This window comes from Pocillopora damicornis, chromosome 7 (assembly GCF_964200805.1).
Source record: "Pocillopora damicornis chromosome 7, jaPocDami1.2, whole genome shotgun sequence".
Taxonomy (NCBI): Eukaryota; Metazoa; Cnidaria; class Anthozoa; order Scleractinia; family Pocilloporidae; genus Pocillopora; species Pocillopora damicornis.
In genome coordinates this window covers 8,553,098-8,575,413 of record NC_142676.1, presented here as the reverse complement: position 1 = coordinate 8,575,413, position 22,316 = coordinate 8,553,098, and the positions used below count along the sequence as shown (strand labels likewise).

General features: G+C 41.4%; 3 protein-coding genes across 3 annotated transcripts; 2 read left to right on the top strand and 1 right to left on the bottom strand.

Annotated features, from left to right (window-relative positions):
• The first annotated feature begins 502 nt into the window (after window positions 1-502).
• On the top strand, window positions 503-2,161 carry LOC149042395 (tetratricopeptide repeat protein 28-like). Its single transcript, XM_089213039.1, has 2 exons — window positions 503-1,726; window positions 2,095-2,161. Exons 1-2 carry the CDS (start codon window positions 900-902, stop codon window positions 2,159-2,161), a joined length of 894 nt encoding a protein of 297 aa, XP_089069165.1. The 5' UTR covers window positions 503-899.
• A 2,114-nt stretch (window positions 2,162-4,275) lies between these two features.
• LOC149042394 (uncharacterized) lies at window positions 4,276-5,543 on the top strand. Its single transcript, XM_089212981.1, has one exon. The coding sequence runs from the start codon at window positions 4,674-4,676 to the stop codon at window positions 5,526-5,528; it is 855 nt and encodes a 284-aa protein (XP_089069107.1). The 5' UTR covers window positions 4,276-4,673; the 3' UTR covers window positions 5,529-5,543.
• Window positions 5,544-8,256: 2,713 nt separating this feature from the next.
• Window positions 8,257-20,729, bottom strand: LOC149042393 (microtubule-actin cross-linking factor 1, isoforms 6/7-like). The gene is made up of 22 exons (XM_089212876.1): window positions 20,708-20,729; window positions 19,778-20,104; window positions 19,105-19,419; window positions 18,473-18,802; window positions 18,027-18,330; window positions 17,406-17,732; window positions 16,852-17,184; window positions 16,270-16,602; window positions 15,657-15,983; window positions 14,731-15,057; window positions 14,102-14,268; window positions 13,829-13,988; window positions 13,353-13,528; window positions 13,076-13,226; window positions 12,713-12,856; window positions 11,713-12,285; window positions 11,380-11,424; window positions 11,133-11,250; window positions 10,905-11,011; window positions 10,413-10,526; window positions 9,835-9,952; window positions 8,257-9,616 (listed from the first exon to the last, which is right to left on the bottom strand). Exons 5-22 carry the CDS (start codon window positions 18,255-18,257, stop codon window positions 8,934-8,936), a joined length of 4,434 nt encoding a protein of 1,477 aa, XP_089069002.1. The 5' UTR covers window positions 18,258-18,330; window positions 18,473-18,802; window positions 19,105-19,419; window positions 19,778-20,104; window positions 20,708-20,729; the 3' UTR covers window positions 8,257-8,933.
• Window positions 20,730-22,316: the final 1,587 nt, after the last annotated feature.

The window sequence follows — 22,316 nt, the reverse complement described above, 5'->3', positions numbered from 1 at the left end:
GTAACGTGTTTACGTCGCTCGGGCAATACGACAAGGCTAAAGAGTATCTCCAGAAAGCACTTGTCATCAGAACTGAAATTGGTAATGGGCCAGGGGAAGCGGCAGATCTTTCAAACCTTGGAAGTGTGTCTACGATTGTTGGAGATTATGAAGCTTCGGAAGTATGCTTGGAGAAAGCATTATACATATCCAGAGATGTTGGAGATAGAAGAGAAGAGTTCAAAATCCTTCAAGGTTACGCCATTTTGTATTTGTGTCAAAATAAAATCCAAGACTCCCTTTCGTGTCTTCATCTGTGCATTCAAAAGTATGAGGAGCTGAGATGTTTCTTGGGCGCCAATGATCAGTTCAAAACATCATATCTGGAGAACTCAGGAATATTTCCCCACAAGCTACTATGTCGCTTGCTTTGTGACACCGGAAATGCTCGTGATGCTCTATACGTTGAGGAGTTGAGTCGAGCTAGAGGCCTATCAGACTTGATGGCAGAGAAGTACTCGGTTGTAACGCACATCTCTGCTAATCCACAATCTTGGTTTGGCATTGAGAACATTTTTAGAGGGAAAAATAACTGTACTTGCCTGTATATTTCTTATTTTCGCAATCATCTGCATTTGTGGATCTTGAAAACAAGTGGAGTCCTTCACCATAGAAGAATTTCACCAGAAGATAATCTAGTTCAGGCTGGGTTGCCCAAAGATTTACCTTACTTGAGTAAATTTTTGGATGATAATTTCCGGAGTCTTGGTATTTTGTCCACTGAAGATTGTGAAGATCGCTCTTTAAATATGATTAAATTGCATCCTGTGTCCCCCGAACAGAAGAGCTCAGCAAGATTGCGACTCGTGGAGGAGGACGAGGACGAGAAAGTCATTTCAAGTCTATACTTGTGTTAAAAAATGTTTATTGCTCCCGTTAAAGATTTGCTTGAGGAGGCTGAAGTCATCATCGTTCCTGACCGCCGTTTGTACAAAGTTCCCTTTGCCGCACTGAGTGAAAAGGAGGGAGCCGAATACCTCTCGGAGACTCATAGGATCCGTGTCATTCCTTCTTTGACGACGCTCAAGATCATTCAAGATAGTCCAGAGGACAATCACAGCAACACTGGTGCCTTGATAATAGGCAATCCCAAGGTTGATGGGCCGCTGTCGCCATTTCCAGGTGCAAGAAAGGAAGCGGAGATGGTCGGACGACTGGTGGGTGTTCCGCCCCTGGTAGACGAGAAAGCAATGAAGCAGGCGGTACTTGAGCGGATAAGTTCAGTGAGCCTGATTCAGTTTGCTGCCCATGGTGACGCCGAAAGGGGAGAAATTGCCCTCTCCTCCATTCCTACTTCCGATAATCGAAACGCTATCCCACCACAGGAAGCTTGCATGTTGACGATGGCTGATGTCTCACGAGTGATAGTCAGAGCTAGACTGGTGGTACTTGGTTGCTGTCACAGTGGAAGTGGTCAGATAAGAGCTGAGGGAATTATAGGAATTGCCCGTGCGTTCTTAGGATCCGGTGCTCGCTCGGTGTTGGTTGCGCTGTGGGCCATTCCAGACTCTGCAACAGAGAAGGTGATGAGTCGGTTTTACGAACACCTTGTTGAAGGAGAAAGTGCCAGTGAATCCCTTCACCAGGCTATGAAGTGGATGAGAAAAAATGGTTTTACCCAAGTGTCTCAATGGGCTTCATTCACGCTGATTGGAGATGGCGTGAGGTTTGAGTTTGGCGCGCCCAGGTGAGACTCAGTTCGAAAAGATATTTCACAAATTAATTTAAATTGGGTGTGAAGGTGGCTATGGTTTAGCGGTCGCTGACCGTCGGCGGGGATCCTGTGTTACCTTGAACATCAAGGCTAGTTCAATATATATCCACACATATATATATATTTTTTTTTCTTTTTTTTTTTTTTTTGGTCTTTTCGGAGAGTTACTTTAGACGCTCTCTGGTATAAATATAGAATTTCGAAAGGCCTCTCTGCCAATCACATACAAATGTTAGCCATTCATATTTTTATATGTTGAGCTTGGTATAATTGTATTTGCTTTATATTAACAATTTTAGTTGAGTTTGAAACAAATTGTTTTTTTTTTTACTTTTTTACAGAAAAAGAGACCCCGATAGAGTAAATAATGAGAATCACTCAAAGGAAACAGAGCTAAAAGACTTTTAGATGCATAAATTGTATAGAAACATGTGGAGAAAATACTCTGACGGTATTTCACTGAAATCAAAAAAAGGGCTCTCCCAAATTAGAGGAGATCTAGTTCAATTTTTTGTGCTTTCTCTTTTAAATTTTCTAAGAAGGATGCATTGGTTACGTACTCAAGGATGTTTTGTTTTTTAACGCAAAAATTATATTTCTGATATAATAAGCACAAAACAATGTTGACGTTCGTAAGGCTTTAAAGTATAGCGAAATCAGTAAATTTTAAACAGTAGGCTAGGTACAAGAGGGTGTCCACGAGAGTACCAGGTAGTTGATAAAGTTTTTATTGGCTATATCCTCCGATAATTAGATTTATAAGATTCCAAGGGTCTAACTTGTCAAAAAGAAACTATCCGTTCTCGTGGAAAACAAATACTCTCGAAGGCTTAAACTCAATTCTGGCATATGAAAGCTATGCGTGTGTCAATTAACATGCCCTTTGATAAGATAGGTAGTATTCGGTTTCAAGCTAGGTTCTAATTAAAAAATAACATAAATGTTCGCAGCGTTGAGTTCTTAAGGTTTGCAAGGTTCAATTCTCAAGGTTTGCAAAGTTCAATTCTTAAGGTTTGCAAGGTTCAGTTCTGAGATTCGTGTTCCGTTTCTTCACAGTCGTGCTACTTGCGATCTCACCGATTTCAATGAAACTTTGCCAGTTTTAAGGGTCTACCCTAAAACTCAAAACGACAAACTAGTTTCTGTTTTGGTTTTTTTCCGGGGGAGATAGACCACCCCCCGGTTTTTCTTGTTTCTCGCCATAGAAATCGCTTCAAAATAGATAAAATGTATGAAGCTCTCACTGCGATGGTATTGAACCGATTACTCTGAGGGTTTGCATACATGTTATTACATCCTTAGTTAATGCCCGACGCAGGTAACAGTTCATTTGATTGACGGCTTGTCAATCAACAGAGGCAAATAAATGACTGTTTTTAGACTTTTCGATTCATCCAAATATTTGACAACTTTGAGGTCAATTATCTCCCCTTACCAGAGAGTTACAACTTGACCAAATAAACGTACATTTTATAGCTCTTTATACAAGATGATTGATAAAGAAAGCGAACAAATGTAAAAAATTTTCGAGGTTTTTTTGTGGGAATGGAAAATTTCAAGAGATGCATGTGGGCGAAATGTTGGTTATAAAATGGTAGCTTTTCTTTCTTCTGTCGTTTATTACTTTGGAGATTTGCTAAAATCAGCAAATATGGCTTTTGCACGGCACCAGAAATTCATTAGTCCATGATTTGATTTTTCTTGCCATTATCGTTTACAATAAGGAAACTGTAACAGGAGAGGAGATTTTAAAGTCACATATCGCGTGCTTGTTAACGTACAAGTTCCCGTGTGTAACAACTTCGGCTTCCTCCCAGACCGTGGATGGCGGGAAACTCTGCCTCCTCATTTGAAAAGAAATATCAGTAGCCCCACGAAATTCATTAAATGCGCTATGTTTCCAGAAAATAAGACTGGAAAATGTTGTTTCCACCATCCACCATCAAGAAATTCCACGCAAAAATATTATTTGTAGCGTGACTTTGTGACCTTTCTTGAGAAGTAAAAATGTTCTACCTTTTTTTTCAAGGTAAAACTTCTAGAAAGTTCTTAAGCCTTCTTTTAATTTATTTTCCTGTTTTTTGACTTCGAATATGGTCATGCCATGGCCTTTCCTGCGTGCACGTTCGAGCCAGTTGGTACGAGTTTCATTGCGTGGTGTGTAGGTGTGGCTCAAAAGATATCTGCAAAAGTTCAAGCAACACGGGTTCCTATGTTGTCTCCTTTTTCTTTATTTGTATTTGTATCCTCTTTCTTGCATTATCATATATGTATGTTTTTTTTATTCCCTCTGTGCGTTCCCTCAGATTTGAAAATAGGCTATGAAAAGTCAATATTGACCAGAACTGAAACCCTCTCTCTCACTACTTGTTTCAAAGAACCCTTGCTATTTATAACTTTATTTCTGAAGAGAAATTGTTTTTATTTGCTATTTATTTGCTATTAGAACATGAAACTAGGGCCCGATGCGATTTTTATATCGTGACTCCCAAAAGCTGTGTTCGCGACAACATAAACTGAGAAATCAAAAGCAATTACGCTCGAGAAATTCGAGAAATAAACCCGTCTTTGAATTATGAAAATCTATATTTCTTTGTTGTGAAAAAGAATCATTTTAAACTGGCTTATATAGTAGTATATTTCCACTTAATCTGTTTGTCCAAAGAGCTTGTGACCAGGCATTAGAGTTTTAAGACATAAATTACGTCCAAACGGAAACAGTTAATGGCACAAAGTAACAAAATAACGGATATAAGGTGGCACTTTGCCAGATTCATGCTTCGTTTATGTAAATATATTTTTTTAAATTAAGTTTCTAGATTTCCACTTTGATACAGCTCATACCGAGAACGAATTTTTGATTTAATCAATGTTTTAACCGGCGTTTTAACCGGCGTTTTCTCTTTTCTCCCGCTTCACCATGGAGACAGAGAAAGACAACAAACTCGCCTTCCTAGACATCGCAGTTTTAAGAGAACCTGACGGCCGCCTCACCATCAGCGTATACAGCAAGCCCACGCACACCGATCAATACTTAGCGTATGATTCACACCACCCTCAATCAGTAAAACGCGGTATTGCTAAGTGCCTTTACGAGCGCGCCAAACGCCTCGTAACCAAACCCTCCGTTATCTCCGAGGAGAAAAAACATCTGTCATCTGTTCTGGTTTCTAATGGTTATCCTTTTTCTTTCTTGCAGAAACTCACCAAGACCAGAAAACCAAACAACAGTGCCGAACCCGCCAACGAGTTCAAAGCCACTGCGGTTTTACTTTATGTTAAAGGTCTATCCGAACAGCTTCGCCATTGCCTACAACAACAAGGCGTACGCGCTGTTTTCAAGTCGGAGACTACGCTAAGATCTCAGTTAGTACGACCAAAAGACGCTGTCGACCCGGCTAAACAAGATGGTGTAGTTTACAGGATTCCCTGTGAATGCGTCAAGGTGTACATCGGAGAGACTGAAAGACCTGTGCCAGACAGAATTAAGAAACACGATCGAGACATTCGACTCGCCCGTACCGAGACCTCCGCCGTTTCAGAACATGCCCACAACACCGGACACAAGCCACTCTGGAACGAAGTAAAGTTTATTGATCGTGACCCTTATTACTACACCCGCAGGGTCAAAGAGGCTATTCATATAAGACTTCACCCTAACAACATCAACAGGGATAGTGGGATAGAGATTCCAGAAGCGTGGATGCCCACGATCAAGAAACACAACAACAGGAGAGCCATGCGACAGAGGACCGCCGAGGGAGCAAATCACTGAGTGAACAGCAAGGATCGAAATGCAAAAATCAGAGCTGTTGAAAAACAACCAATCACAGCAAAGCATCATGCTTTATAAGATCACGCATGACCAGTCGACCTCATCGCCTGAAGAAGACTAGCAGTATTCAGTCGAAACGTCTTGATCTACATCACACGTGACTACACCGTGAGACAAACGAAAAACTTAGCTTCTTATTGGTATCATTCAGTTGTCAATCATCAACTACAATCATCCAGGTGAGAGTAGTCCTGAAAAAGTTTGTTGTCGAAACTAGAGACTGGCCTGAGCAGAAGTCATCAGAGTCGACTGAACAATTTTTTGTAACTCGAACGTTGCAAATTTGGTTTGTAAAAGTGATTGGTCAGTTTTGCATTGAAGTGGCTGTCAGACTCAAATTGGGATTTTCGTCCGTTGATTCGTCAGTTTTGATCAGTCGGTAAGGTTAGTTCATTCTATTTGGTCCCTTGGTAACCGCGCCTGGTTTTTTTTGTTGTTTTTTTTGTTTTTTTTGTAAGTCGTTTGTAACTTGTCAAGTTTGGTTCCCTCTGTTGTAAGACGTCTTCACTTAGATAGCAAACCAGTTTTCTAAAATTCAGTCTTTGATGATAGTGTAAATCGATGGTGTTCAGCAACTTGATTTTTGACGTAAATAAGATACGAAAACTCATCAAAAGATTTCAATTTTGAATTCCATTTGGTCTTTGTACGGCCGAAGTTTTTTTTTGGAGTGCCACTTTATATCACCTTTGTGCGATATCAACTAGGATATAACTGTGATACTAACTGTTAAACAAACCCCCAAAAATGAGCGATCAGAGCTTCCGAATTTAATAATTTAAGTAACAGCCAGGATTCTATCAGTTTCCAATTTTTTCTGTCTTTAATTCGATGCAACCAGACTATCTGAGATAAATTACACCAAATTATGACTGGTAACTCAAATACTTGAAGTCAAATGACAGGGTCTGTATAACAATCCGTAACATAACAAACTATTCCAAAAATGGTGGCTAATTAAGAACTATCCACTTACCATGTAATCAGTTTTATCCTTTCCAAGACAATTGGTAAAAAAACGAACACTTCGTATAATAATTAGACTTCAAAAGGGCCACCATTTTTGCCAGTATTACTAAATAATTCGGAAGTTCTTATCTTTGCAGTATCCACTAAAAAGTTAGTAATTCCAATGTCTTCTCTTGACCAAAATCTTTGTTTCTCCATCCTTCCGACATGAAAGGGTCTGGGTACGAGACTAGTTTGACACTTCTAAGGGACTAGTCATTATTATTTATGGCCGGGGGGGGGGGGGGGGGTGGATGGAGGATTTTAAGGATTACATGGTTTTTAGGGAGAAAGTTTGGGAATTATCCGTCGCTAACAGAGTTTAATTAAAGGCGGGACCGTAGTAAATTGATTGCCAATTAACTGCTAACGAGGCGTGGGGGGGGGGGGGGAGGGAGGGAGGGGGGATGGAAGGTGAGATCCTCACAGGTAAGCCGATTTAAAATCAATTGTTGTCGGTAGTTAAATGAAAACTGTTTTGTTTCTTCTTTTTCGCTTGTTTCTCTGTTGACAGTCACGGTATCTGCTGAGACTTCAGTCAGTGCCTCCCAAATATTAATTAGGCATTATTATCAGCTGAACCACGAGTGAGTTAGAGGTTAGGGGCTTTTATGCTCCAGTGATTAACTTTCCTGTTAATATAATCCGTGTATAGAATATATGCTATTGATTTTAACGCTTTTAGTTTCTGTAACAGCGGGAGTGGTTGACGTTAAAGTAGTGAAAATGTTTGCCGCGAGGTATTTAGAAGATGGATCTGGTTAATGAAACACAAAGGAGAGTGCATGAAGACAGCAGAGGGGGGCTGATGACCGCTTGGAGAAGGTCAGCCTACAGGGGAAGAAATCAAGTCAGGTGAAAGAAGAAGGGTGCGGCGAGGGTGGTGACACAAAATCTGGTGATGATGACCTTATACGCCCACTGGTGCGGTGAGATCAAATCGCAATGATGGTGATGATGACAACAGAAATCTTGGTTTATCTTTGGATTGTTGTTAAATTCAGCCAACTTAACAACTCAGGGGGATGTAACTTAAAGAGTTGAAGCCTTAAAATAATTAACGTAAGCCACAATGACTGGTATTTGTGCGCGCTTCGCTATCCCAAATAGCCTTATTCACTACTGGTTCGCCGACTTCTAACCTTCAACACCACTTTGTATATTCTTCATGCTGTTCTCTACATATTTCCTAAGGTGCTGACGAGGAGAATTTGTTTAACAATCAAGAGGTTTTTCAGTTGATGATATTGCAGGGATAAATTAGATACTAGTCATTCTTAGGGGTTAAAGGGTTAACAAATAGAAGAAAAGTACTCTCTTGATTTTCATCGGGTAGCCAAGGAAACAGATCCAACCTGAATCCTTAAAAATCCTCTCAAGCTTATAATTGTCACACTAGGATTTTAAGCTAAAAGTTGAACTATTTTGAATCCTGCCTCTGTCTCTCTCTCTCGGTCGCTTGCCCAAGCTACTGATCTGCGAGGGAAGGGCCTCTTCGATAAAATGGACCACAGTGGTTAAGTTCATTCTTTCTCATGTTGACAGCTTTTACAGTGAACAAGGTCTTCTTGACAAGTGCATCACAAAGTTGCTAGCGTCAATTCATGGTACTCAATTCATTGATTTCAGGACTGATCTAAACAACAAACAAATTCGCACGTCATAGAAAATTACCTTTGTTTATTCAATTCCTACAAAATGTTTAAAGCTTTACTTAACATTCACAAAAACATAGAATCCACTGTATCGAGAGAGTCTGGAAGCTGTACTCTCTGTAACAAATGGTTTCACATTGAAATGGGTCATGGCAAACGTGCAAATTGACAATATTAATCTCTACTTAAATAGTTTCTTGAAGATTCACATACAAACTCTTCACTTTTTCAAGAAATATTATTGTCCCAAAAAGGTTTAACTTAGTTTGCTCTCACATTCTTAAAGAGCTATATTACGGGCGAAACGACCAGAGCGTTGTAATGCACTCAGTGAAAAGCTTTAATTGCCTTCGAGAAAATGGAAGTGTATTATAAAAAGCGCCCAGTACAAAAATGACGGTTTTTCTTATCTTAGTAAAATTACGAAAAATTAAGTTTACGAAATAGAACGACTGCGTGTTTGTGGTCGTTGTTAGCTTTTCATATAAACGAAGTTAAATGAAACAATATCATACCACATAATTAACTTTGACTCTCTTTAAGAGCATTAAATTAAATACTTTCCTTGCTTGATGAAGACAAAAAAAATTAATTTAAGACTACCTATTAATTCGCTCTGCCTATTCAAATTCGCTTCGTTTCAATCCAAAAACAAAAATGATTTGAAAAACAGTTTTTTCCTTTACTTTTTCGGACCTTTCTTTTCTTCTCCGTTCTTTAACTTTGTTGTTCCAGGGCTTCTCGTTGTACTTTTAGTCATCCCAGAACTTTTCGTCGTTCCTTCTTTGGCTTTGTGAAGACTCTCCCTGCTACCTCGCACATTTTCCCGACTTCCGGTTCTTGCCATTCCAGTCGACTTAGTAGCTGATTTAGACGCGGCCGAACCTGGACGATCCGGAGACCCGCGAGACGAGGTGCTGCTTGGGCTTGAGGGAATTCCCGAAGATACCCGAGGTGAAGTGCCCTCCGAAGAGTCCTCGAGCGATCCCGTACTACCAAGTGACGTCTGACTGTCAGATTTCCTAACCCTTGATACGCCACTAGGTCTCTTCGTCGAGGGGGACTTTTCAGCCGTCCCCTTTAAATTTGTTCCGCTTCTCTGTTTGGTGGGACCACTTGGTAGCCGAAGTTCTCCCGACTTTTCACGACGAGGCCGAAGTTCACCGGATTTCTCTCGACGGTGGCCGTAACCACTACTCGGAACGTCGAGCCTAGGTTTTCGACCGAGACCAGTGGGCGGTTTTTCCGTGACCACTGTCGATTTCTGTTCCGAGTGTCGTTTGCTTGTGAAGGCTCCCATGGTCTGTGTGACGCCTTCAGGTCTTGACAACTGTTCTCTAAGTTCTACATTTGTTCGTCCAGTAGCTAAAGGAAAAATATGACACAATGAGATCAACATGCAACATCTCCTTACTTGTTCAAAAACAGATTGTCCTGCCAGTACCATAGAAATTGTAGAGAAGAGTATGAAGAATACGGAAACTGATGTTAGGGTGTAAAGGGGTTAAAAAGTCTGCGGTCGGCAACAACTTGTTTAGTTGTGGTAGGTTATAGTTTCTTTGCCTCTAAGTACTTTCATTTACCTTTGCTGGGTTCGTTCTTTAGAAGGAATTCTTCCAGTGTTTCCCAGCCTCCTCCGACTCGTACCATGACAGTGCTGCGAAGGATACGAACCAAACGCATCTTCTGGGAGTCACCGAACTGTAAGAGATGGCAAAACAGACGGTTAAATATAAAGTAAGCAGTGGTGATTGGTGATCAGTTTTCGGTGTGCGGCAAGATCCGTGAGCAAGCATACAGAAAACTACTCACACCGCGGTCACAGGATAAGTATAAACACAATCCTGAGGAAAATTCTCCTTAACAAGTTGCTATGTTGCATCGTTTTACAAAGTTATAATTAAAGAATTTTACATATTTACTTCGTAATATCATGAAAATCTACAAAATTACATCGTACACCACTTCGCTGTTGTACTTTCTGATGCGAAACGAGCAAACAACCAATCAGATTGCGCATAATAGTATCAAGCAAACTGTCCAATGTTGAGAGAGTAGTTTGGTGCGATGTGACGAAATAACCGAGGAAATAAATCGGCAAAGCGGTGAAGGAATTGTGAGCTTGGAAAGCTAAATATTAATTATTTAAGGGGGCTCTTACCCTGTACTTGTTCTCAGCCACTTTGACAAATGTCACGCCGCACTTGCGACATAGGCGTTCAATTTCAGACTGAATCTGTTGTTCTTCAGTCTTAGGCTTCTCTGGCTTCTTAGTCTGATGAAAGGAATAAGTGTCAGACCAATAATTATAATTACACACTCCTGGTGAATACTGGCCCCTTACTGCAACAACGTTTCCTAGTTTCAGTGGCACGAAGCGGAGGGCTAGTTTAATTTAAGGGAATCACCTAAAATCCGCTAGTTTTCACTGATAGTTTTCTGGTACCCTTCTATATTCCCCTGTGGAGGAAGAAAGTCTAGAGGTTGTGTCTTCTTCCGGAACACAACACAATAAACCAGCCGAAGGCTTGGGGCCAGAACTTTCTATCTAGAAAGCACGCCCGCTGACCACAAAGCCTGCGCCTCCTAACAAGATGTGACACAACTCCCCTTTTAAATGTCATGAGTTGAACTGGTAGGAAATGGTGCTTACTGGTTTTTTATCCTTAAGCGAGTTTACGAATTCTTTGTAGTCGATCAGTCCATCACGTTCAAATTTACTGGCGACTATTTCCATCTCCCATCTCTCTGTTGGGAAACCTGGAAAACAAAGACAGAAAGGGTGTTACTCCAAACATGTCATGTTTATATTAGACAGTATGTCACGCTTAGCTTAATAAGTATCTCAACAAGTTAAGGTGGAACAATATGTCACGCTTACTTGTGCTGAGCACTCCTGAGATAAACTGCTCTCTGGTTAGCTTGCCATCTCGGTCTTGATCCATGCGGCGGAAGATGTCAAGAACGCGTGACTTGCTGTCACGCAGCCATTTGTTAAACTGTGAACAAAAAAAAATTCATCAGATCAATAAAACGACAAGAAGTAACTGGAATAATACGTGTGCATATCTTGAAAAAGAAGATCTATCTTTACAGTAAATTGTTCATAATCTGTTTGATAAACTTACCCTACTCTTCCACTCGTTGAAGTCAAACTTCGCCGAGGCTCGTCTCTGCAAAAGGAAATAAATTGAATATTTGTTATAAAAAAAGAAAAAATAATCAATTTACTATTGAAAATTGTCCACCCACTTATTCAGAAAGATTGATAAAATGTCACAACAGCTAGATAAAAAGAAAAAAAAAGCGGGAAAAAAGCAGCGATTCATTGTGAACTTTGAGGAAAGGCATCGCTAAATAAGCTTTTTTTCGCGAGGAAACAAACTAAATCAAAACAGCGTGAATCACGCCTTTTTATTTTCCTGAGTGATGCGCGACTGAATCACAGTAACTTTACTTACGATGGCAATTCGTTCCAACTTCTCTTGAAGACGTCGCAGCCTCTCCATCGAAAAAAGCCACAAATGCTGCCATCGTTTGGACAAGTGCAGCAAAGCTGGATGATTCTTATCAAGTGTGGTGGAACCAGACCGAGTGAACGAAGAACCCGGGCTGGTGACCAGTGTCAACTTCTCGCGTGACCGTTCGCGAGTGAAGGACGGAGAAGGACTGGAGGTGAGTTTAGGTATTCTGCTTCCACGCCGACCTTGCTTGTCCGGAGTGGTCTGAGCTTGGACTGGGGCAGCAGAAACAGCGGTAGGCGCTACAGAACCACGTCGTTTTACCGACTTGGTGAGTCTGTCGTATGTTGGCTGTTTCTTGGCCATTTCTTCTTGAAAACCTTTGTGGTCTTCCAACAGCGTCATGACTTGCTCGTAATCATCGTCAGGGATAGGCTCATTTTCCTTTTCGATCAGGATTTCTTCTTTCTCTCCAATCCACTGCAGCAGTTCCTCCATCATGCTTTGCTCCTCTGTCAGCTTAGATTGTTCTTCCTCCAGGCGAATCAATCTTTGAACTGACCATTTGCGAACCTGGAAAAGAGCCAGCCAACTGTTTGTTATTCATCCAATTACAGTCAAGGTTTTCTTTAACAAATATTCTTTAGAAAAAATTTCCCTTAGCAGTGAAGGTTAAACAATATGACGAAATTTCCCTTGACAAGTCACCTTGTTGAGAACCTCACTCGCCAGTTTTTGGAAAAGGAGGATTGTGAAGGAATAACTTTTCAAGGAAAAAATTTTCTGGTGTAGATGACTTAACTTGAAAAGGACACTTGTCACGAAGATTTCAGGAAAATTCTGCTCCACCTTAATTCTTTGCCACTCTAGACAAGGAAAAAGTTTTAAAGGAGGAAGCTCTAATGTGTCCACACTCACAGACAATATTACCGACGAACGTTTCAGAGCGAATAGCTTTGTTTTACAGCTCGTATTCAAATGTACAGATTCACTAAGTCACCTCATCCCATCGTTTCTTTAATCTTGCAATCCATAGCTGGATGATTGGCAGTGCGCTTGGATGACAGAATCGTGCAATCACTTGGCCCTTCTTAATGGCTGATTGAACGTTCACTTCCTCTGCCATTAGATCTTCGTGGAAAACCTACCATGGACACGAATCCAATGAATTGTTAATGTGGCAAACTTAACGGACCTACACTAAATTTTTGTACAATTAAAGGCAAACTTCGCGATCGCACAAGGAGCCAAGGCAAATGTTAGAAAACCTTTGAAATTCGGAGATCGTCATGACTCGTAAAAAGAAGAGCCACTTCTCATAAATTGAAAGTTAGCCAGCGGTGTCCTATTACTTCACACGTACCTTGTGTTCATTCAGTTGATCAGCAATAGTTTCTGAGTCGTCGGCAATTGGACCCAGTCCCCTAAGCGTATCTTCGAAGTCTTTCAGTATGCGCAACTCTGTCTTGACGGCAGTGTCGAACTCCTTCGCCAAAACGAGTGCATTGTCGAGTCTACCAGATGAGTTAAATGAAGAAATTTAGTTATCTGTGAGTGGGTAGTGTGAACAGTAGGCAATTTTGCCAGAAAGGTAAAATGTCAAAACATGCTTCCGTTTTAGTCAACTTAAAAAGCGTTACCTATCTTGTTTAGTGTTAGATAAGGCGCTGATGGCTTCCCAACGCATGCGCAAGTCATCGAGCCTCTCTTCCAGTTTGTGCAGGTCCTCCACTTTGTTCTCATTGATCATTGTTCTACCTGTATTCATTACCGAGTCGTAATTTGCTTGGCGGCGTCCGAGCTCGCGTTGGAAGGTCTGCAAGATTGGAACAAGTACACTGTTAGAATGTGAATATAAGAGATCCTCGCAGCTAAGAAAACTACTGAACTGGTAGTTGAGATAAGACCTGAAAAAAATTTTCAGGCTCGTACGGGATTTGAACCCATGACCTCTGCAATACCGGTGCAGCGTTTTTGTCTCGGTCAGTAGCATGCGTTCTTTGTGTACAAATCTGTCATGCTAAAATCCGCGAGTGAATGTCCTATGCTTAGGAAATTTTCTTAAAAGATTCTGATTCGGTTCAAGTATGCTCGAAATCCATGTTGCATCCCTAACCTTGTGATTGTCAATTAAGATCTGTACAGTTTCAGGGTCACCCATGACGGCAGTTTCAGTGGAAAGACTGGGCTCTACTGCACTGAGCCAGTCAAGCAGCGACTGCAGGGCATCCTGGAACAAACCAGTGAAGAGGAGAGCCTCCTCTAGTTTTTGTTGTCTGAAAAAGGAGTGAAGCAAACACAAGTCATCATATAAAAAGAAACCGTAGAGCTAATTGTTTTACTATTAAGCGTTAGACCTCCATGATACTAAGTGTTACATGCAACTAACCTTTCTACTGATAGCGCGCAGATGGCGTCCCATCGTGCCTTGAGGTCAGCTATCTTTCCTTCGATAATAATGGCGTCATCTCCAGGACTCTTCTCCATCAACACTTTACCCGTCTTAATGATTCCATCCATTGATGTTTGGTTGGCACCGAGCATGGATTGGAACTCCTGAGAGATAAGTAACAACATTGTCAAAAAGCTACTTCATTCTCTATCATCTGCGACCCGTGCAAGTTGTCGCTTTATCGATTTATATTCTTGTTCCCTTTCAGCTTTTTTTTACCACCTTCACCCTTAAATCCCTAGAAGTGATAAGCGTCCAACTTCTGCCGACACTTCTCACCCCTGAATCACACCTTAAGCTCATGTGAATAAAGGAGATGATCGCGAACTAAAGAAAGTATTGATTGTTATACACATTCTCCTTGTAAGGTCCACAGGAAATGATTAGAGAACAGTATGGAGAATATGCATACTGATGTCAGGGTGTACAAGGTTAACAAATAACTATTCGACGTTTTATTCTGTTGAACGAAACTTTCTACGACGTGAGAAATGACCCAAAATAAGGTAATGCTGCTCATTTAGCACAAAGGAGACAAAAAGGTGAAAAAAAAGACATTCACAAACCTTGTGTTTTTTAAGTTGGGACCTCAGGTGAGCGGGGTCCACCCCAATAGGTTCCTCATCTTTAAGGCTCCGCTCAGCTTCGTCCAGCATGTTCAATAGTTCTTCAGCACCTTTGAAGAACTTGTGCGACAGCTTGTAATTTTCATCGAGATCTTTCTTTCTACCCGAAGACAGACCTGTCAGCTCTTTCCAGCGAGCGTCCAGGTTACGGATCGTATCGTCGATGTAAGTCACGTCCTCCTGGAGACACACATCTGTGATCTTGAATGCTAGTACCTTGAGTTGTTTGAACGGGTCACGGTGTGCGTCAATGTCCTCTTTGAGATCCTATAAGGGAAGAAGGACCATTTAACTCTTTGACCCTCGACCTAAATTCTCAAACTCAATACTTAGTTTTTCCATCAGAAAGAGGTAACTTTTTAAAATTTAGGAGGACATTTATTGGGAATTTTGTTCAGACATTATTCTTGAATTTAGTAAAACACTTGAACGACCTTCGTAAAAAAAAGAGCAAATGAAAATGAAGAAATTTTTTTCGAAGACCGTTTCTATCAACTGCAGTAAACTACTTAAAAACTTTTTCTTGGCAAAGAAATAAACAAAAGCTTAAAAAAAGGAAGAGTTTCATTTGAAGGCTGCGGCTCCATTAGGATGTCATGATACTTTAGCTAGCGCGTTTAATCATCTCTTAACCCTTTAGCTCCCACAAGTGATAAACATGTAACCTCTCTATAATATCCATACATTATCCAGCAAAAAGGTAATATACTAAAACTAATCAAGTAGAAGTCATACAAAATTCTTATAATTAATTTACAAGGAAATGTGTAACAGCTAGAGGGGAGAATTTACTATCTGATCTTGGGAGTTATAGGATTACAAATATCACTCAAGTAATGTGTCACCATTCCATTTCCCTTTCATACCTTGTATTCCTGTCGTTGCTTTTCCAAAATGTCTAAAATGCAGCTGACATTATCAAAGGACACTATTTGGTCATGAACCTGCTTGAGCCAAGAGTCCATATCTGTGATTTGTTTTTCTAATTCCACTGCATTCTTGAGCGCGTCATCCAACTTACGGCCTTCCTCGTCAGCCTTTGTGCTCACTTGTTCCCAGGCTTCTGTCAATTCATCCGACTGCCTTTGAAGGGAGGCTGCTGTGGTAGGATCGCTGTTCTTTATCATGGCTTGGACGGCTTCAGTGATTCGTTGGTATGTTTCCTTACGTTTTTCAAGTACGTCTAGGAAGTCCTGTAGAAGTAAAGGGATCATTGACATCGTCAATAAAAAATGTTGCCTGCGTGGTTCGAGTGCAAATCGTTCCCGGTTTGTTTATCTATTGCAGAACATCTTAAAATTTTTAGTTCAATAGCAACTGGTTTATTCTTGCGCGAGTGATGTTTTCTCTACTCCAACAAAGTAGATTATCAAGGATTTTTAAACATATTCATATTATGTTTTCAAACCCCCGCAATGAATGAAACTATCGTTCAAACCCGTAACTAAGAATTTAAGGCATTTATTTCCCAAAACAAACCTTATGCTTGGTCAGTTGGTTACGTGCACTCCCAGGGCGCCCGCCAATTTGTCTCCTGGAGTCAAGGAAGTCACGTCCCTCATTCAGCCAAGTTCTCAGTTCCTTCATCTGGTCCATGACGTCATGAGACGCGCTTAGGGCAGCTGCGAGGTGGGCGTCTAAGCGGGCTGCTTTGTCTAACACCTCCTGCCAGCCGTCCTGTAGTTCCGTCATCTTCATCTGCAGGGAACCACTATCCAACTTGCTGTCTCCATTTTCCGTCAGCAGGGAAGAAGCCGCGCGCGTCACGGATTCCACAGATGGTTCGTGGGCCAAGATGTCATTGTAGAGAATCTGAAGACGAAAATCGCAGAAGTAAATATCTCTCTGAGTGTCCTAATAACTATTAGCAGTTAAGGTGAGAAAAGCCAGAACCGAGAGGGCTCAGAGGCGAGATAGCTTGCTTCCCATCACTGAGGACATGGGGCCGCCTCGTGCATGTGTCACAATTACTCTTTCTACTTTAAAAAAACAAACAAACAACAACAACAGCAGCATTTGACGATTGATATTCGTCACTTGCTCAAAAGTAAAGATTCACACCTTGTGTTTGGCTTTTTCCACCTCAATAAACTTAACGTCTCCCTGAACATCCCTGGCCAGCTGCTCATCCAAAGTAGCATTGGTCTGTTTGACCCAAACCAGAAGCTCCTCTAAGGCCAGTTGGAACTGTCCTAGCTGTAACAGAGCACCTTCAATTGTCTTCTGCCTCTCACCGGAATGAAGACACAAGTCATCCCATCGAGTGTTCAAATCCTCCAGCTGGGCCGCTATTAAATCTGCGTCCTCCGGACGACACTGCTCACTAAGAATTGTACCCTTTTGGTTTACAGCTGTCACATCGCTTTGGAGTGGTGTAAGTTCCTTATGGAAGTCCTATAACAGAAGAAAGCTTTTTAGTTTTAGAGGCCACGAATACGGTAGTTTAACTTTTACAACAGAATCAAAAAATCCTCGGTATTAATTTTGCATTTCTGAAAAGCTTCTACATAAACTTGACTAGAAATTGGCAAATTTCAATTGCTCTAGGCTAAATTGTGATGATGATAGAAACATATCATTAGAGGGCGTTCGTTAATTTAGCACAAAGAAGTTACCTTTTGCTCTTTAAGTTGTTCTTTGACGATATCCAACTCAGTTCCCACCGGCGGCTGCTCGGCCAGCCTTTCTTCTAAGTTAGTCAACTTAGCCAGCAAGGGGTCATGGGTATTGTGATACTGAGTAGCTGTTTCCTTGACTTCCGTCATGTCAGCTTCTCTCTTGTTCCAGGTCTTCTCGATGTCTGCCCACTGTTTGGTGACCTTGGAGAGTTCTGTTTGTACTAGCATCTTGTCGCCTGGACTACAGTGCGCTACAAGAACAGGACTGATCTCACACAACACATTCACTGCTTCACTGTGTGCGTCCAGCTCTGTTCGAAGCTCCTAAATAAAAAAGACGAAACAACCAGAGATATTTAGAGGGGATGTCGCAAGAAGTTTATTACCGGTAGGTCCAAATATGCAATGCAGATCATGGGTAAGACTTCAAAGAAAAGAGTTCCCCATACCGTACAAAGATTACAGTCGGAGAAACCACGGAGAACACAAACTGGGACGTCACTGACTTGACATGGTTGATGGTTTGGTGTGACTGTGTTATTTGACGTCTCACGAAAAGAGACATGCTGGTTGTAAAAGTGAGATAGTTCAAACCAGTAGGAAGTAAGAGATTCCTACCTGATGATCGTGAATCTGCTCCTCCAGTACCTCTAGCTCAGCGGCCGGGGGTTCTTCGGAGTCCTGATGATCCTGCACGTCCTTGAGGATGTGCTTTATCTCATCTAAGCCCGTCCAAAATTTGTCCCCGGCATCGAGGGTCAGTTCTAGAGATTTGTGCCTGTCATCATACATGGTCTGCGTATCGGATGCAAGCGTGGAGCAATGATGTTTTGGAATCTGGGTTGGCATTTACCACAGCAGTCGCTAGCGGTCTGATTTCTTCCACCATTTCCTTCTCTGGATCAAACTCACTTTGAAGTACCTGAACAATGAAAGATAGGAAAATTACACTTGGGTTGTGTATTACGACAGGCGATCAAAAACCGCTTTAATATTCCCGCTGCGCAATAAACAAACGCAACCTTTTGTGTCACATGTTTGAACATTGAGTTATGCCAAATTACCTTCAGCTCTTCAATCTGTTCACGAATTACATCTGGTCTCACACTGATCGGTTTCAAACTTCCAAAGTCTTCTTTTCTCTTTTCTAACAGTGTCTGTAACTCGTCCAATCTGGTCTGCACTTCTTCTTCTTGTGCTAGGGTCATTCCGATCTTAATTCCTCGCTCCTCTGTCTGTAGCTGAAGTCGTTCGTAGCGCTCAACACAAGCTGCCACCTTTTGTTCAATTGAAGTGGATGCCTCACCTGGGCCGCTCAACTTAACAAGGTCGCTTCCAGTCTCTTCCAAATTGCCGATTAAAACTTTAAGGGCAGTGATACCCTCTTGGATTGACTGCAAAAGAAACCAAAGAACTCGTTCTTTCAATGAAGGAGTGAAATTGAAAACAGGTAAGACGCGTTTAGGTAGTGGTTGACGCGCTGGTGTTGTGCCCCCACGCAGGGCACTTAACTGTCTCGGGGGCCTCTTCTCCCTCCAGGAGCATGAATAGATACCAGTGAAATGAAATGTCGCAGGATCGCGCTTCCCCGTGCAAGCTGCACCACAGGAACTTTCCAAACTCGTGATCGTGCCTTCTTAGAGTCTAAAGGTTTTAAAGACAACGGAAATATCTCAGTAAAGCAAAAGAAAATTACCTTGATTCTCTCCTGTTGAAGTTCCGCAACCGATTCATCGTCCAGCTCAAGGAAGTTTCCCTCGCAGCGATCAAGCCAAGTGACCACTTCTTTGTGAATGTCTCTGAACTGCTGAGACAGCAACAGAGCCTCTACTAAAGCTGCCTGCCTAACTGACGTGTCATTCTTTACACCCTGGTAGCGAGCCTTGATACTTTCGAGATCGTCTTTGATGGCTTGCTGTTCCTCATCCTTAAGTGCTGGTATCAGCGCCTCGCCGTTCTCGCACACAGATTTAACGGGTTTCTCATGGGCTGCAACGTCTGCGTTGAGGGCCTAGAAACAGAAAACGAGAAACTTGTATAAAAGATCGCCAACCCTTTCAACTCCAGAGACGATGAGTACGTACAATTTCCTTACTATTTCAGTGCACTGTCCCGCAGAGAGGTAATGAGAATAAGGAAAATCACCCTCTCAACACGCTTACTCGTTAGAGAACTCCCAGTTTTACAAATAAAACCAGCGCTATTGTAAGAACTTCCGTGTTCAATTTACAAGACACATCTTATATTTTACAATTAATTTCGCTGTTTTCTTTAGCTTAATTTTTTTTCCTTCATCACTCTAAGTAAGTGCGAGGGGGTATTGGAGGATCAGACTGACATAGCCTCTTCCGCACAGCCACGCAACTTACCGCCTGTGTTCCCAACTGTTGTTTGACTTGCTCTGGCTCGACCCCCACAGGCTCCAAATTGGTCAGCTTTCCTTCAGTATCAGTGAACCACGCCTTCAACTCGTTCACTTCAAGCTGGTAACTGTCTACACGGGCCTGAGATGAAAACAATTTCTTGGCCAGCTCGTCCACATCGGCTTGCAAAGAGCGCCACTTTTTGTCCACCTCGCTCTGTGCTTGATCTACTTTCGGTTTTTCTTCTTGGACGAGGTATTTCTTAAGGTCGTCTCCAAGTTCTTTACATGAAGAAAGATCTGGTTCCTTGGCCGACAAAGCCTTCTGGATTTCCTTTAACAAGATGAATAAGAATAATGAACCAATGTCTTCCTCTTCAGACTTTCGGCCACATTTTGCTACTCGTGCTATGCTCACGAGGCTGGACCCCTTTTACGTTGGGAAGAGATTATAATGTAGCTCCTTCCCTGTATTTCGATACATCATTTAGCAAACAGGTAAAGGGAAGAGACTTATGAGCCAGGAATATTACATGGAATCCACTATCTTGTCACAAGACTTGGAAAAATTTTCAATTGAGTGTCGAGAGTAATCCAAGATAGTATTGGTTTTGCTGCACTTCGCTCTGGTCCAAAAACTCGCGCCATTCTCACTCTTTCTTGTGATTGGCCGATCTGATCACTTTGGCTCTGGATTTACGACATTCAATCGAAAAGCGCTCTATTAACAAGGATATGTTTGCTGTAGGGGCGAAGTTCTAATAAAATCTTGCGAGTTGAAGGGTAACCAAGGTACAAACATCTGTCTTTAGCCTCTCACACAGTGACGAAATTGTCGCCGTTTTGTAGAGAATATCACGTTTTTCAACAAGCTGTGCACTTCTTTCTAAGTCAGCCCTGTAGCAGTAATGACAGTGCAAAGTTCATTGATACTAACCTGAAGTTTCTCCTGCTGAACAAACAAGCTGTGTTTACATACTCTCATCTAAACTAACTAGTTGGCTTATTGAGAGCGTGCGAACTATCTCAATTATTTTATAACCATCATTAGTTATAAAAGTGTGACTTGCAAAACCGAATTACAGTCACTTGGTTTTTTTTAGTAGTTTTGGCTTCGATCATGCAAATCACACCCGCTAGAAAATGAAAAGTTCACGAAGACAAGGAGTTTATTATCACGCAAAGATAGCTTAGCGTTAAAAAGAAGAGACTTAGGTTGTACTGTGATTGATCTTGTGATGAAAATCAAACCTCTCAAAGGAGTAAACACTGAAGCCTGACATTTCCTGTTGGAAAAAGAATAACACTTTTCATTTTCCATGTTCAATTACATCATGACTGATAAAAGTGTGACGTACGAAACCGAAATACTGTGGACTTATTGAGTGGTAGGGGGTGCAGCGAGGTCCTTCCTTCATGACCCTGAGCTTAATATTTTCCCCACTGGTCCCACCAAATTCTGTCAATAAGCATTTTATCATATGACCACTAACTGTTAAAAATTTTTAACCTAAATGGGACGCGATAGACGGGCATACGGGCACACAAAAAAATATGCAATTTAAAACTTTTCCTTTTATTTCGATTAGCCCCGAGGGGGAAGGGAATATCCTGAACACACGTGATCTGGATGCATTAAACACTGTGACAGCGGAAGTTCAGAAGGTTGGGAAAAGTAATTCGTTATTTTTGTTGTTTCATTTTGAAAGCATCAGCCACATTGTCAACATCTTGGTAAGTGCGATTGAAAATCTTTTCTAGTCACTCGGTTTTTATCAGCCTTAGTCATTTAGTAACTGTAGAGAGGTAAGGCTCTTATGGCAAAGCCCAGTACCTACTTTATCCCTTTATTATTTACTTTATCCAGTACCTGATCTTTATGTTTGCAATATGTTACGTTTCGAGTGTTAGCCCTTCGTTAAAGCGGTTGATGGCGCGATTGAATCGTCACCACAGTGAAATAAATTGATTCTACGGCGACTTTTTTAAATCTCTGTGGCTTTATACCGTGTAATTTATCCTCATTAACTAAAACGAGGTTATTGAGTATCGTTCAATTTGAGAAATTGATGATCATAAAACTAGACTGTCCCACGCTGACATCATAGGAAATCCGTAGTGCTTCATTACGTGGTTTTCCAGAGGCTATGATCTGCACTGGCTATTAACTTGACACTTTTTTAGGAGAGTTTAACGATCGATTCAGAGATCGCGGTAGATTCCAATTGAATTTCCGTTTTCTACTTGTACACAAACGTTTCATGGTCGAGACACCATTCACTTAAATTTTTAGATACTAGCGGCGGGTTCTACGGTACATATTTTTCTAAACGCCGTAATCTGTTTTTTTGTCTGCTTAAGCGCTAGAGCCTCGCATAAGAAGATAAGTCATGACGCTGCGCGCTCACGAAGAGAGATGTTTTAATTTTCTGAGAGAAACTAAGACTTTCTTAAATTCAATGTTACTGCATACGTAGTATAGGCGTACTTTTCCGTTGATCGGATGCTTCATATCTCCACCGTTAAATGGCTTTCTTAAAACAGTT

Bases quoted from the DNA above. Each gene is read 5' to 3' on its own strand.
- LOC149042393 (XM_089212876.1), bottom strand. From the start codon at position 18,257: ATGCCAACCCAGATTCCAAAACATCATTGCTCCACGCTTGCATCCGAT. The intron at 11,425-11,712 runs GTAAGTAAAGTT...TTCCTTTTGCAG, and splicing joins AGTTGGAACGAATTGCCATC to AGACGAGCCTCGGCGAAGTT. The intron at 9,617-9,834 runs GTAAATGAAAGT...TTTTTCCTTTAG, and splicing joins AAAGAACGAACCCAGCAAAG to CTACTGGACGAACAAATGTA.
- LOC149042394 (XM_089212981.1), top strand. From the start codon at position 4,674: ATGGAGACAGAGAAAGACAACAAACTCGCCTTCCTAGACATCGCAGTT.
- LOC149042395 (XM_089213039.1), top strand. From the start codon at position 900: ATGTTTATTGCTCCCGTTAAAGATTTGCTTGAGGAGGCTGAAGTCATC. The intron at 1,727-2,094 runs GTGAGACTCAGT...ACTTTTTTACAG, and splicing joins TTTGAGTTTGGCGCGCCCAG to AAAAAGAGACCCCGATAGAG.